Source organism: Equus quagga, chromosome 13 (genome assembly GCF_021613505.1).
Source record: "Equus quagga isolate Etosha38 chromosome 13, UCLA_HA_Equagga_1.0, whole genome shotgun sequence".
Lineage (NCBI taxonomy): Eukaryota > Metazoa > Chordata > Mammalia > Perissodactyla > Equidae > Equus > Equus quagga.
Genome location: NC_060279.1, coordinates 86,906,051 through 86,922,541, shown reverse-complemented (window position 1 = coordinate 86,922,541; position 16,491 = coordinate 86,906,051). Strand labels below are relative to the sequence as shown.

General features: G+C 40.9%; 1 protein-coding gene across 1 annotated transcript in view; it reads left to right on the top strand.

Moving 5' to 3' along the window:
- LOC124250311 (uncharacterized) overlaps positions 1-16,155 on the top strand; it is a 34,640-nt gene extending 18,485 nt beyond the window's left edge. The window contains 5 exon segments of the mRNA XM_046682119.1: positions 993-1,318; positions 5,395-5,461; positions 7,397-7,523; positions 7,807-7,902; positions 13,454-16,155. Of these exon segments, the coding sequence (XP_046538075.1) occupies positions 993-1,318; positions 5,395-5,461; positions 7,397-7,523; positions 7,807-7,902; positions 13,454-15,414 (2,577 nt within the window). The 3' untranslated portion in view covers positions 15,415-16,155.
- Positions 16,156-16,491: the final 336 nt, after the last annotated feature.

Sequence of the window (16,491 nt, the reverse complement as noted above, 5' to 3'; positions counted from 1 at the left end):
TACCACTCTGAATATTATCCATCATTTAATCTTTATGAATCTCAAGGGTTAAAACATTCTTGTTTCATATTTACTTTGCACTTATTTTAAAAAATGAGTATTTGCTATTTAAAACAATAAGTGGCCTGTTTATTAATTATTTAGCTACTAAAAATTAGGTTGTTTTTCTTATTCCTTTTAAAATCTCTGTAATGCTAGAGAGAATGCAGGGAAAGTGGATCTCTCATATTATTGATGCCAGGAATGGAAAATGGTACATTGATTCTTTAAAACAGTTTGGCGGTTTCTCTTTCTCTATGCACATATCTATATCGATATCGCACACAAAGACATTTCCTCTCCTTCCAATATATTTGACAGGTTGAGTTGGATCCATATTTATAGTTTACATACCTAAGACTTTTTGAAGCTATTCGCAACTGACACAGGTAGTATAACACGATTACTTTCTCTTTTTACACAATCTTTTGTTCTCCTGGAAAGTGTCATATTTCCCTAATTTCTGGCCACGGGTCTGCAGAGCCCTGCCTGCCTTTTTGGACCCACGTGGGTCCAAAGGGAAAGCTCCGCCTCCGTCATAGGTTCCGCCCTTTGCACTGGGCAATGACCTGTTTGGGCCTTTACTGGCCTCTACTGGCCTTTTCCCCACGACTCGCCCCAAACATAACTTTGAGGCCTTTCAGCTGTTTTTATTTCCTAGTCTATGACCGCGATCCCTGTACGGTCAGAGCTTCTCCAAACCCTGTTCTCTGTTCAAAAGTCGCTTAGAGCCAATTTCTGCTAGAAACTCGACCAAGGCAGGAATCTTCGCTTCGCACTTTCCCAAGAGCGGGTTCTGTGCTGTACGGAGACCTCCACTTCCTGTAAGATGGGTGCGCCCACTGGGCCGTTTCCTGACTTGCGTACAAAGTGGGTAAATGTCGCTGCCATTTTAATTTTGCAGTCAGTTCGCTGAAAGGGATTTGACCCGCACCGTTTTTGTTTTGTGTAAGCTCGAGCTTATGCACATTATGTCCGTTTTCATCAAGGGTGCAGTTGACAAGAAATGGGACAGTTTCGGTGACCTCCCATCGTCCCAGCCATCCCTGCTCAGGAGCGCAAAACCGGCCTCTTTGCCCCCGTACGGCCGAGATTCAAAGATGGCCGCCCCCAGGGGCCGCTGCGAGGGCGCGGCCATGTTACCTCTGAGGACAACTCTGAAATCCAGAGGTGTCTTCTCTGCAGACGTGCCTCAGACCCTCGTGGGCCACCGTACGGCGATGGTGAGCGAAGCGGACCAAGTTCAGCTAAGTGAGTTCACCGCCCGCGGGTCGCGAGGGTGCGTAGAGGAAATCAGGTCGGTGGCCGGTGTCTGCGTGGACAGTGGTGAGGGAGGGTCTGCCGGCGTCCGCGGCGGGTGGTGCATGAGGAGTTCCAGCGGGAGGTTAAGGTGCATGGGGTGTTCTTTTGCAGGGAGCCCTAAGGGGTGCGTAATAGGGTGTGTGTGATTGGGGTTCCTCCGGCCTCAGTCAGGAGGTGCTCCTGTGCTTAGTGCTTAAAGATCTCCAGAGATCAACGACTTAGTCCCGAGAGCACATTTTGGGGTCCTTACCGTTTACTGTCTGTAGGGCTCAGTGATCTGGAAGGTGGATCTGGAGAGTGGTGTTTGTCATTGGAACGCTGTGTATGGTTCGGCTTTTGTTTGGGGCTAAATGATGGAGAAACTGTTTGGGAGTTAATGTCCGGCGGTCTGTGGGATTAACCCGGGTGGTGGTAGTAGGCATCTGGGGTACCGATGTGTGTGTGGGCGGATACCTTGGGAGCCCGGGTACCTTGGCTGCTGGAATAGACTTGATGTACCTTAACGTTCCTCTTCTGCCTTTTAGGTTCACGTCTCTCCTTCACCGCTAGTTTTTAAATCTTCTTTGCCACCCAACATCACCACTTACTCTTGAACTCTCAGAAATGAACGTTTTTTGACGAGGTGAGTGATCCAGCATATCTAGTATTAGTATGTTTTATATTTAAGATGGAGCTTTTATCCTTTGCCTACAAGATTCCCGCACATTCCTCTCGGATGTTTCTTTTCAGGTTCTGTCTGACACAAGTAAAATGACGTCTGTGTCACTGTAAGTTCTGTTCCCAAGGGACAGTCCTTGTCAAAGTTTTAGTATACTTCAATGTTAGGCTTTTATTTTATGTGCTGAATATTCATAATTCAGATAAACGGTACTATGATTTTCTCTTTTACTTTATTTCATGTAGTAAACAATTACAAATTATTTTTAATAAGTGCATTCATATTAAGTGTATGCATTTATATAGAGATGAAATGTTTAAAATATTTAGCTATCATTTTTAGGAACATTTTATGATTATGCACTTGTCCATGGATTTTTTCCCCCTACCTTTCACCTCCAGTCTAGACTATTTATTTTTATTGTAATTATAAACCTGTTAATTTCTAACTCCCTTTTCCTTATAATTTCCTATAACATAAAAAAGCAATTAACTTTTGATATTTGTTTTATATTTGATCACTTTACGAATTTTTTTTTTTTGAGGAAGATTAACTCTGAGCTAACATCTGCTGCCAATCCTCCTCTTTTTGCTGAGGAAGACTGGACCTGAGCTATCATCCGTGCCCATCTTCCTCTACTTTATATGTGGGATACCTACCACAGCATGGCTTGTCAAGCGGTGCTGTGTCGGAACCCTGGGCTGCCAAAGCGGAATGTGCAAACTTAACCACTGCACCACTGGGCCGGCCCCTTTACTAAATTTATAATGCTATATTTTTCTCTTCACCTCAGATTTTGTTGCATTTATTGAAAATTTTCAAAACTACAAAAATAATAAAAGAATTTTAGAGTAAATACCCATATACCTAGCACCTAGATTTTACCATTAAGATAGTACTAAACCGTCTCTACTGCTGATCTCTCTCTCTCTCTGTATCCCTCTGTTTGTATGTAAATTAGTCTTTTGTTGTTGTTGGTTTTGGTGCATTTCAAAGTAAGTTGCAGACCTCTCTATCATTTCTTTATTTCTGCGATCCTGTAAAGTTCTACTCATAGCTTCTTACTTGTTTCCTTTGTTTACTTCAAGAACAAAGACCTTATTTACAAATAATTTTGGCCTGGTGTAAAGTAGAAAGAAACGAATTTGGTTTTTCAATCCAGATTCCGCCCGTTGCTCATAATGCCATTTGTGTGACCTGTGTCTGTTTCCTTGTTAGCAAAAAGAGAAGTTGAAAATCTCTCCCTCAGGGTTATTTTGAAGCTTAAGTGAAGTAAAATACCGAAAATAGTGAAATGGATGGCAGGGACGTGATGTATCTGAGTGGAAAGGGCTGCTTGTTTTGCTCCATGTTTCTGGTTTTGTGTTTAGACAGTTTGTGGCTGTAACTTGTTTTCTCTCTCCCTGCCTTTCTCCATGTTTCCCTCTCTCTCCTTTTTTAGTAATGAAAATTTTTAAAATCGTGAACTTACATTAATGACCTAGCAAGAGCAATTTTATTTTAAATGTAGAATGCTGACACTTTTCTGATTTAAAACTTAAGTGCACTTAGATAAAAGACAATGCAGAAAGTTAAAATGACCTGTCAAATATCACTCTTTTGCCAATATTTCCTTTTCAGAAATTCCTAGAAATGGAGTTTGAAGTTACCCGTGATTCTTTCACTGGCTGTTTTCCATCAAATGTTAAATTATTCGCATGGAATGTTCTGCTCTTTAACACTGACACTGGATCTGTGTGTCCTTTAGGATATGATAAGAGTTTTCTACTTAAACTTTGTCACCAGCCACCTGATGGAAGAGGTACACGGACATATTAGGCAAATACTGATAATTTGCCTCTTCGTATATTCAAAAGTTGTCTTTGATTCTTTTTCCAAACCGCATTGCACTGAGTAATGTTTCCAGACCCGAATTCTCACAAGATGAGAGGGGCACCTTGTGTTGTAGTATGCAAACAACCTGCGACAGTAGTCACAGAAGGGATCTGGCTGTGTTGCCATTAAACTTTGTTTACAAAAATGGGTGGTCCAGGCCCTGGACACTCTCTTACTGACCCTTGATTTAGATGATCATATGGCTTTTCTGCTCTAATTCAGAGTTGGGCAACCAGATCGCATGGACTCAATCTGGCCCAGTCCAGGTGTTGTTAATAAAGTTTTATTGGAACCTAGGCAACCCTGTTTGGTTTGGTTTTGTTTTTTTAATTTGGCTGCTTTTAAGCTACAGTGATAAAGTTGAGTAATTGCCACAGAAACCATATGCACTACATTTTCCCTATCTTAACATGGAAATTATGTTTATTTTTAAAAACTATTAGTTTTACTCTTAACATAGGGATTACAAATAACATAACAACCTTTATTTGTCAAAGTATTATGGTAATTAGTACTTTTTTAATCTTCTCTATCTATACAAATATCTTAGAACACTTTTTCATTTACCGGCCTCCTAATTTGTGTGCTATCGTGGTATATTTTAACTCTTTTATGTTTTTAAAACCTCCTGATGTGATCGTTATTATTTTTCACGTGGGTACTAATTTAGACTTAACTCTTATTCACCAGTTTTGTTCCTCTCACTCCTCCTTGCTCCTCTGCTGACATTGGAGGATCCTCTCCTTTTGCCTGAAGAACAGTCGCATTTGCTGTCATACAGGTCTTCTGATGAAGAATTCTCTCAGGTTTTTAAATAATAATAATAACATGTCTTTATTTCAGTTTTATTCCTAAAGGACATTTTTTGCGGAGTATCCTTTATGGTTTTGGACTAACAATACTCTCCAGAGGATCGAGTGGATGGTAGTAAGAAATTAAATAAGACAGTGCCTATTATTTGCTTAGTGTGATATTCCTCATATTGAAGTGTAGGCATCCTGGGATGCACAAAGACTTTGGAAGAGGCACATGGACACACATGGTATAAAAGAAAAACTATGTCCGTCTTAACTCCCTGTATGTCCTCTTTTGTAAAATTGATCCACGTGAGGATTCCCTGCCGCCGGGGCATCATGCTCTGCTGGTTCTCCTTCCGTGTTCCCTTTCACAGTCAAGTAACTTCCACTTTGCAGAAGAAATGTGTACCTCCCACATTCTGAATGTTATGTTTTATTGGCCCAGATGGAAGAGCTTCTGGAGTACTTAATAAAAGGACAGATAGCTCTTTGGGGGCCCTCTTTTAAGGTGAGTGCACAGCAAAAGTGACAACAGCTGGGCGTGAAGAGAATGTGCCACTCGAGTAATTTGCTCTTCAGCCCACAGGTGCCACTCCCTAGGAACAAGAGGGATCAAGGGAAAGAAGGAGGAGGAGATTCCAAGACCTCAGTGTCATCATTTCTGGGGACACCCTTGACTGGAGACTGAGATTTTTGAACAGAAATTCAGAGCTGATCCAGCAGAGCTGAACACAGAGCTTCCCAGTTAGCAGCCATTTCGCAAAATCGGAAGAAAATGATCCAGTCCCAGGTGACTTTTGGTTTCTTTTCATCTTTCCTTTATTCCCCAATGGATTTGTAGAGCCGGTAAAAATCAGTGTAATTAAATAGAAAAGTTTAAATTGAAACTAGCAGGATCTGGAAGAGTCTGAGCAAAGTAGGATCAAAAATATATCATTCATGGGATTCATACTACGTGATTCCTCTTGGAATATAATATGTGACTGTGCAAGACCCTGTGGGTGACATTAGCTGTCAGTGTGCATCAGATATCTCGGACAGACGTCACAAGAGAATCGTAAGTTACATGATAGGCGTTACTATGATCTGTTTCTACTTCCAACACTTCTGACACCAAATGTGTGGGGTTTATTCCACACCAACAACCAGTTGTCCAACCCTCCAGATACCAACTGAATGTCTACAATTTGATTCAATTTTGACAGTAACCACCCGGAGTTACTCCATAAATGGAAGTGCTCAGTCCCGCACGACTGCCTTCATTTCAGATGCCAAGTATTGAGTGCCCAAGGTACCCATACTTGTGACATGGCTACAAATCTGAGGTTCCCACAATCCCTTCCTCAGGTTTGGTAATTTACTATAATGGCTCACATAACTCAGGAAAACACTTTACTTAAATTTACCTGTTTATTATAAAGGACACAACTTAGGAAAGCCAAATGGAAGAGATGTGTAGGGCAGGGTGTGGGAGAAGGGGCACAGACCTTCCATGCCCTCTCCAGGCAAACCACCCTTCCAGCACCTAGATTTGTTAACCAACCTGGAAGCTCTCTGAGCCCCGTGGCTTAGAGTTTTTTATGGAGGTTTGATTACGTAGGTGTGATTGATTAAATCCTTGGTCAGTGTTGATTAACTCAATCTCCAGTCCTTCTCCCATCCTGAGAGGGCTGGAGTGGGGCTGAAAGTTCCAACCCTGTAATCACAAGGTTGGTTCCCTAGCAACCAGCCCTCAGACTTGGGAATCTAGGGGCCCACCCCAGAGTCATGCGTTAATAGAAACTCAGATATGGTTGAAAGGCTGTTATGAATAACACAAGATGCCACTCGCACCGTTATCGATTAGGAAATTACAAAGACTTTAGGAGCTCTTGTGCCAGGAACCAAGGATGAAGACTAAATATACGTTTATTATTGTATCATAATATAGACATCAGCCATGAGGAGAAAGCAGACCGGTTCTTCGAGGGATGTTAATGTGTCACGGCACATAGGGCTGAAGTTCACATAGGTCTTTGATGGTTCTTCATAGAGGTGATGTGGTGGGTGGTGTCCTTAACTGACCTTACTTCTCCTAAATGTAAAAACATGTTTCCTACAGCTGTTTCTTCATTGTGTCTAATGTGGTGTTAACCCCGCCTCATGATCTACACACATACATATGCATTTGTCTATGTACATATGTTTCCATAAATATATTCTTTAAAGAATAATTTCTTTTACAAATTTCCTTAATCATCTAATAATTTTTTGTGCTTCATACATATTTTATAGTTTCTTTTATTTTGTTTAGTATATTAACCATTGAAAATAGTGTGTCTTGTCTTGTGATTCTAGCATCTGGAGTCTCTCTGTTACTGGTTTTGGTACTGGCTCGAATGCTCACAGTGAATTTAGGAATTTGTATTATTCATCCACCTATAAGTAACTTATAGTTCAGTATTGGTGGATAGATGCTCAAATTTATACAGATTGCAGATGTTCTTACATTAGCAAGAGGATTTAATGGTACATATTACAGAAACTTCTTGAATTTTCAGCTGTGTTGAATGAATGGAAGACTGCGCAGTGACATTTTACTAGAATTCTTATTCTATCACAATGTGTTAAGAAAAAAGCCCCACCAATTTCCTCTGTGTCGAAAATAAGCAGAATAATTTCCTTTATGTTTTTTCCACATCACCAAAAGAACATCACTTCATTAAACACGACCGTGTCGTGACAGGAATCCCTGACATTTGACGATGTGGCTGTGGAGTTCACCTGGGAGGAGTGGCAGCTCCTGGCCCCTGCTCAGAAGGACCTGTACCGGGAGGTGATGTTGGAGAGCTACAGAAACCTGGTGTCACTGGGTGAGGACCGCTCCCCTGTGTCATTCAGAGGGTCCCCAGTCGGTGGCTTTTTCTTTTTCATTTGTTTAACTCTTTAGAATAACTGCACTACTCTGAAATGGCAGGTTCTCAGATCCTTCTCTTGTCCTAGACAAGAGGATCTAATGTCCTCTCTCCTAAGAGAAAAACTTTGATGTTGCAGACGTGAAACCTGGTTATTCCCTAAAATGTAACAATTAGCCCTTCTTGACATGTCCCAGCCCAATTCGATAAGTCTAAATCTTCTATCATTTTTCATGAGCAGGGTATCAAGCCAGCAAACCAGATGCGCTCTTCAAGTTGGAACGAGGAGAAGAACTGTGGACAGGAGAAGATGAAACCCCCAGTCAAACCTGTCCAGGTGAGTGGGTGAGAACCAGCAAGATGGGCAGCTGTGGAAGTCATAAGCTAGTCAGAGAAGATGTCAGAACTGTGACAGTCTCTGGGGAAATGTCAGCAGCCCCTCCATGTATCTTTCCATATGGGAACTCTTTTTCTTTGTAGACGTTTAGTGGAAAATATACCCCTTTTTTCTCTTCTGAGATCTAAGCCCTGTTTATTTTATATACATCTTGGTTTTGTTTGCATAACTATCTTCTTCCTAGGATTTTCAACCCTTCCTCTTTTTTGTCCACTGTCACGGTGTCTCTGCCTCTCTTGCTATGAAGTTCTGCTTTCCAGGTGTCTCTGGAAAGAGAACTCTGAATTCATCACTTTTTTTTTCCTACTGTACCTTCTTCCTGCCCTGTTAGGAAATAATGATTTCACTCCTTAACATCCAGCCCCACCTTGGATGCCGTGTCCCCGCGATGACCTGGTTTTCTCGGTGCATTCATGTGAAATTCATTGGTCCCCTCTTCCTCCCCCTGCCTACCTCCCAGTTCTCCATACTTTTCGTTTTCTTCTTGGTTCTCATGTCTTAAAAGTTTCCTCCATTCTCATGAGTTAACCTCTTTCTGTTCCCTGAAAGATACTGCCAAATTGACTTCTCCCTTTGTATTGTCTAATGTACACTGTATTTCTGTTTGTTTTACTCTTCTTCATGGTGGCTGGCCTCTGACTTCCCATTTTGTGAGAACAGGAGTCATCTTCCCTCCATCATTTTTGAAATTTAGATTCTCTCTCAGCATACACGTATTTGATTCTAGCCATCCTGGCGTTACCTTGATCGTTCCCTGGGTGCTGAGCTGTCTTCTGGTCTCTACTGTTTCGTTTGATTGACTAGAAAAGATCTTATTAACATGCCGCATGCTAAAACTAGGTCGTAACTCATGTTTGTTTCAAATTACTTCCTTCATAGTTTTGCTAATTCAGATTTTCCTTTAGTTCTTAGATTTCATCACTGTGTTTATTTTCTTAATGCTTTTGTTTTCACATCATATTGTTTACTGATTTTATTTAGATTTAATTCACATACCGTACAATTTCCCGTTTCAAGTATATAATTCACTGATTTTTAGTGTATTCACATAGTTGTGCAACCATCACCACAGTCTATTTTGGAACGTTTTATATGTATGTTTCCTCATTTCATTCTCAGTGGAAGTACTATATGATCAATAATAAACGTATGTAAATAACACATCTTAGGGCAAAAGCTGCGGTAAGGAAAATTAAAGCAGCCGCTGGAACAGTGGGTGTTGAGTCCCGGAACTGTGCTTTTAGGAATGGGGATGGCTCTTTGATAAGGTGCCTCCGAGCATGTGGATGAGGGATGTGAGTAAGCTCCTTGGAATTCTCCAAATGTGAGATGACGGGAAGTTCAAAGACCTGAATCTGGAATGTGTTTGAGGAACTTCTAGGAAGCTTGTGTGGAGAGAGTGTAATGAGCAAGAGGGAACATGACTGGAGATAAGGACAATGGGGTCGTAGCTGGAGATTCTGGTACATAGGTCACATATTGCCTGTCAAGGGCATTCAAGACCTTGATTTCATTCCAGATGAGTTGAGAAACCAGTAGGGAGTTTTAAGTAGAGGAGTGGCGTTATATAACTAATTTTTAATGGATCACTTTGCCTACTATATAGAAGGTAGACATTATCAGGCAGGGGCGTGTACTTCTTTTGGGTTCCTGGACCCAATTCCAACGTGTTTGTGTGGAGGCTTCCTCCACACCAAGAAGCAGGTCTTGGACACCACCAGTGTGTCTGAGAATTCAACTCAATTGACAGTGTCTACCCAGAGACAGAATCGGATTCCACAGGTAAAGGGCTCAGTCCCACAAGACTGCTGTCGACTGAAATAAAGAGTCTAGGTGATATTAGTGACGGAGTTTATTCAATAATTAGCATGAGGAGTTCACACCCCAGGAAAACAGTTCAGCACAGGGCTCCGATGGAACTGCTCTGAGACGTGTGACTTTAAGAGCAGCTTATGTCTCTTTCACAAAACAGCGCACATGCGGGGAAGAGGAAAAGAGAAAACCTTTACGACTAGATTTCATATCTGTTACGAAAGGATAGGGTACATCTGGTTCTTCTCTAGATTATACATTAAAAGTAACATAAACAAGAATTCCTTAGTTATATGTCAAAGAAGTTCGGAGAAGCTGATATTATCTATGTGTGGAGGGAGGCAAGGACAGGGTCGTTATTTATTCCCTAAATCTCTAAGAAATGCAGCTGTGGATGTAGGAGGGAGGTACGCTTTCTCTTTTCCTGTTGTTGATTTCTCCAGCTCACGTCTTCAGTCATGAGGTGTGGGGTTGCAAGGTCATTTTAGTGTGGGCTGAAGATGGCCTGCACAGCTGCTCCACAGTCCTGTGTGGATGTTACTGTCCTGACTTAAAGCCTGTGCAGTTTGCTTGCTAGATTCACCTGTTACAAGAGGAAGAGGGGTCCCAAAAATCTGTCCACACTGCCTTCCATTTCTGATGCCCATTGTAAGGCCAGGTTGTTACCTATGTTTCTGACCAACTGGATACAAACTGAGGGTTCCCATGAGCCACTCCTCGGGTTCAATTAATTTGCTAGAACGATTCACAGAACTCAAGACCACCCGTTTACTCACTAAATTACCAATTTATTACAAAAGATATTAAAACATACAAATCAACAGCCAGATGAACAGATACATAGGACTGGGTCCTGAACAAAGGAGCTTCTGTCCTCGTGGAGCTTGGGACCTGGCACAGTGGCACATGGAAGTGTTCTGGTTCCCCAACATGGAGGTTCTTTGAAAAATGGGCCAACAAGCTGTCCTTTTGGGTTTTTATGGAGGCTTCATTACATAGTCATGATTGACCAAGTCATTGGCCATTGGCAATTGATTCAACCTCAAGCCCCACTCCCAACCCCTCCCTGGAAATTGGGGTGGGACTGAAAGTTCCAACCTTCTGATCACATGGCAACAAGTCTCTGCCCTTGGGTGGGGTCCAAAAGTCACCTTCATCAACATAAACTAGAAACTCCAAGGGTTTGGAGAGCTGTGAGCTGGGAACTGTGGCTGAAGACCACATATATATGAGAAATATGTTTTGGTCATCTGAATGACCAAATATGTATTTTTATAAATCACAATATTGTAGTACTGTTATAGTCAGGGTTATAATTTATGATAGTAAAACAATAGAGATTAAAATTATCAAAGCTAAAAAATGCATAGGAAAGAATCCAAGAGAAACTAGACACAAACTTCCAGTCATCCTCCACTGGCAGAGTCACGTGAACAGGGCTGAATTTTCCTAGCCACAATGTTTGACAAGTGTGAAGTATTGCCAACCAGGGAAGCTCACCTAAACCTGGTCCCTCTAGCCCCTTAGAGTCAAAATGTTAGTGTTCTCCAAAGCCCCAGGCGTACAAAAACAGGTATCTACCATAAATGACATTGTTAGTGTAAACTGTATGATATGGCCTAAGACATCAGGTATAAAAAGACACTCTTTTCAGACAGGATATTCCAAGGACTCAGAGGTTATCTCCCAGTGATCTGTCAGAACCAGTCCTTTCTGTGGAATGTGGAGGGATGGAGTAACCCAAGCCGCTGAGTTAACATGTTATTGTGTATCGCCATTCCCTCTGTATGTGGGAACACAGGAGAGTATGTTTCAACTAGACTATTGGTTGGAGTCTTGATTCCAGAAGGTTTTGTCTAGCTTTGAGATTAGTGCTTTGGAAGAGTTAGGTTCATGATGGTCTGCGGAATGCAGAAGAATGGCCAGTTTTTGGAATATGATAATTCTCAATAGTCTGTCACACTTATCTTGAAATCAGATGCTGAGGATCCACTTGCTTACTCACCACAGTATTTGTTCTCTACACCTGGGTCTGATCACAATACTCAATGTTTGGTTTTCTTCTGTGGGCTTCTTGAATTCCAAAACTCCACATGTTGGAATGACTGGAGTCTTGGCCCTTGTGCCTTCACCTTTTCTTATACGTGTGTCCAAACACAGTCTCATCCAGTACTCTTTCTTTGAATAATTTATATAGGTTGATGATATCCAACATTGCTGTTTTCAGATAAGACCTTTTCTAAGATTTATATGTTCAACCAGTTTCTTCATGTTTGTACTTGGATATGTAATAATCATCTTAAACTTTGTTTCACAGTGCACGCTAGCTTTCCCCCTCATTCTGGACTTCAGTAATCTTCATTTCATTAAGAGGCATTCCACCCTCCCAGTGGCTCAAGCCATATACTTCCTGGAGTAATCCTTGAGTCCTCACTTTCATTAACTTCTTCCTGCTTCTCCCATTGAGCCCATCAGTGACTTGTCTTTTCCTTACATATATCCTGATTTCCTTCACCTCTTATGTCTCCGTTGCTCCTTTAACTATGTTTTATACACTGCAATTGCCTACTTTATTTCTCTGCTTTGGTTGTCTATAACTGCAACAAAACCTGGGGTTCCTACACGTTTAGCTCACTTCTGACACTAGCTACCTGGAAATATGTCAGATACTACAAGTTTCGGGTTTGGTGCCATAAGATTGCCGCTACTTCAGATGTCAGTCCCAAGTCCAGATTATTACCTGTGCTTCTGACCAGCTGGTTGTAAATCAGAGGTTCCCACGACCCCGTCCTTGGGTTCAATTAATTTGCTAGAGTGGCTCAGAGAACTCAGAGAAACATTTACTTATGTTTATCAGTTTATTATAAAGAATATTATATAGGATATAGAGGAATAATCAGATGAAGAGTTACATAGGGCAAGGTCTGAAGGATTCCTGAATGCAAGAGCTTTGATCCCCATAGAACTGGGGTGTACCATCCTGCCAGCACATGGATGTGTTCACCAACCCAGAAGCTGATCAAATGGTTGAGAGTTTTTATAGAGCTTTAATCTCTAGGACCTCCCTCCTTTCCCAGAGGTTGGTAGGTAGGGCTGAAATTTCCAACCTTCTAATCACTTGGCCTTTCTGGTGACTGGCCCCCTCCTGAGGCTATGTAGGAGCCCTATGCTAAGTCACCTCATTAGCATAAATTCAGGTGTGATTGGAAGGGCTTGCTATGAATGACAAAAGATACTCCTATCACTTAGGAAATTACACGGGTTTTAGGAACTCTGCCAAGACCAAATATATATATAGTTTTTTTTTTCGGTGAGGAAGATTGGCCCTGAGCCAACATCTGTTGCTAATCCTCCTCTTTTTGCTTGAGGAAGGTTGTCCCTGCACTAACGTCTGTGCCAGTCTTCCTCTATTTTGTTTGTGGGTCACCCCACAGCATAGCTTGATGAGTGGTGTAGGTCCATGCCTGGGATCTGAACCTTTGAATCCCAGGCTGGTGAAGCAGAGCACACAAACTTAACTACTGTGCCACTGGGCTAGCCCCCAAATATATTTCTTACACCACACATAAGATTGCCACTAATTAGTTACTTCACATGAAAGCATTTTTTTGAGACAGTTTTTTTCCAGAATAAGATTACGAGAGATTACAGATTGATTCATTGTTCTCTTCTTTTCTAGAAATCAGGAAAGTTGATGATCCTCTGCAGCATCACTTGCAAAATCGAAGCATTCAGAAGAGTGTGGAACAATGCTGCGAACATAATATGTTTGCAGATATTGTTAATTGGAGTGAAAGTCCTTTCGTGTTAAAGCAAAAACGTGCTGTGTTTGACTTACATGAAAAAACTTTAAAATCAAATTTAAGTTTTGAAAACCAGAACAGAAGCTGTAACTTAAAGAACTCTGTTGAGTGTAATGGAGATGGGAAATCTCTTCTCCATGCTAACCGTGAACAATTTTGTACAGAAATTAAATTCCCTGTAAGTGCAAAACCTATCAAGAATAAGTCCCAGGTCATTAAGCAGCAGAGAGCTCACAACATAGAGAAAGCCCATGTATGCAATGAATGTGGGAAAGCCTTCCTCAAGATGTCTCAGCTCATTGATCATCAGCGAGTTCACACTAGAGAGAAACCTCATGGGTGTAGTATGTGTGGGAAAGCATTCTCCAGAAAATCCAGGCTAGCTGAACATCAGAGAATTCATACAGGACTGAAATATTATGAATGCACTGAATGTGACAAAACCTTCCTCAAGAAATCACAGTTCAATACACATCAGAAAAGTCACATGGGAGAGAAGCCTTATACATGTAGTGAATGTGGGAAAGCATTCATCAAAAAGTGTCGGCTCATTTATCATCAGCGAACTCATACAGGAGAGAAACCCCATGGATGCAGTCTATGTGGGAAAGCCTTCTCTACAAAGTTTAGTCTCACTACACATCAGAAAACTCATACAGGAGAGAAACCTTATATATGCAGTGAATGTGGAAAAGGCTTCATTGAGAAGAGGCGTCTTATTGCACATCATCGAACTCATACTGGTGAGAAACCCTTTATATGCAGTGAATGTGGGAAAGGTTTCACCTTGAAGAACAGTCTTATTACACATCAGCAAACTCATACAGAAGAGAAACTGTATACATGCAGTGAATGTGGAAAAGCCTTTTCAATGAAGCACTGTCTCATCGTACATCAGCGAACTCATACTGGAGAGAAACCCTACATATGCAATGAATGTGGAAAAGGCTTCACCTTGAAGAGCCCTCTCATCAGACATCAACGAACACATACAGGAGAGAAACCCTATGTATGTAGTGTTTGTGGAAAAGGCTTCACCATGAAGAGTGATCTCATTGTCCATCAGCGAACTCATACTGCAGAGAAACCATATATATGCAGTGATTGTGGGAAAGGCTTCACGGTAAAGAGCCGCCTGATTGTCCATCAACGAACTCATACAGGAGAGAAACCCTATGTATGTAGTGAATGTGGGAAAGGCTTTCCAGCAAAGATTCGGTTGATTGGACATCAACGAACTCATACAGGAGAGAAACCCTATATATGCAGTGAATGTGGAAAAGGCTTCACAGAGAAGAGTCATCTTAATGTACATCGGCGCACCCATACGGGAGAGAAACCCTATGTATGCAATGAATGTGGGAAAGGCTTAACTGGGAAAAGCATGCTCATTGCACATCTGCGAACTCATACTGGAGAGAAACCGTATATATGCAATGAGTGTGGAAAGGGCTTCACCATGAAGAGTACTCTAGGTGTACATCAGCAAACTCATACTGGAGAGAAACCGTACAAATGCAATGACTGTGGTAAAGCCTTTAGGAAGAAGACTTGCCTAATTCAACATCAGAGATTTCACACAGGAAAGACTTCCTTTGCATGTACTGAATGTGGGAAATTCTCTTTGCGCAAAAATGACCTCATTACCCATCAGAGAATTCACACGGGAGAGAAACCATATGAGTGCAGTGACTGTGGGAAAGCCTTCACTACAAAGTCAGGGCTCAATGTTCATCAAAGGAAACATACTGGAGAGAGGCCCTATCGATGCAGTGATTGTGGGAAAGCTTTTGCCCACTTGTCAATCCTTGTTAAACATAAGAGAATTCACAGGTAGTCACTTTGGGAAAGCCTGTTGCCAGTTGTAGGCCCTCAAGATAACAGTATGCAATGAAGAATAACAATGCAAAGAATGTGGTCTTGTCTTTAGTGATCAGTTACCTCATATTTTATGTTGAAAAAACTTAGAAAACAACTCAGATACAATCAGCCTTGATGAAAATATTTTAGGACCTATGTCTAAAAAGTGTATGCTGAGATAAATCCTATGAAAGTGATAGACTAGGAATGCCTTCAGGAGAAGTAGACCCTATCATCTGTGATCATCAATCAATCATGAATGAATATTTCTAATTTGTAGAGATATAATTGTGGGAAAGCCTTTGCCTAGAAGTGACACCTCAATAGATGTGGGTTCACAGTAGAGAAATACATTCCTTTGGCAATGAATATGGCAGAGTTTACAGTAATATATATTGCCTCATCATTTTCCAGGAAATCCATATAGAAATATCTTATGAACACATTCAATGTGGTGGAGTTTAGGAAAATATCAGACAACGAAGGAAAGAAATCTTGGAGAAATGGTGAATGACAGCATTTTGTCACAAGTCTAAACTTAGATAATACACCTCACAAGCAATTGGGGACAAGATACCTTCAGCCGTATTTATAGTGGCCTTGTCATTGGTTTTATAAATTTTCAATAGTGGCAGTTACTCTCATCATGGATTAAATTTTAATGTATACAATGCAGGAGTGTTCTGTGTCTATTTCATTATAAAATTAACTTGTGTTTCTTTGGTTTGAAGTTTGTGTTATTTCAGAATACTTAAAGTACTTCAAAATGAAACTGAATATATTCATTTCATAAGCGTAACTCCACATATTTGGATGTGTATAACAAAGTTTAGAATAGCATCAACTGGCTTATAAAATTAATATAACTTTAAATTTTGAAGTAAGTTTAGAATCACAGAAACTGAAATATTCCAGAGATTTCCTAATTTCCTTCAGTCAGCTACTCCCAAAGGTAAAACCTCACATAACCATAGTTCATTATCAAATAAAATAAAGTGAAATTATTTCAGTGCTGTAAAGTACAGGATTTATTTGGATTGTACCAGTTTTAACA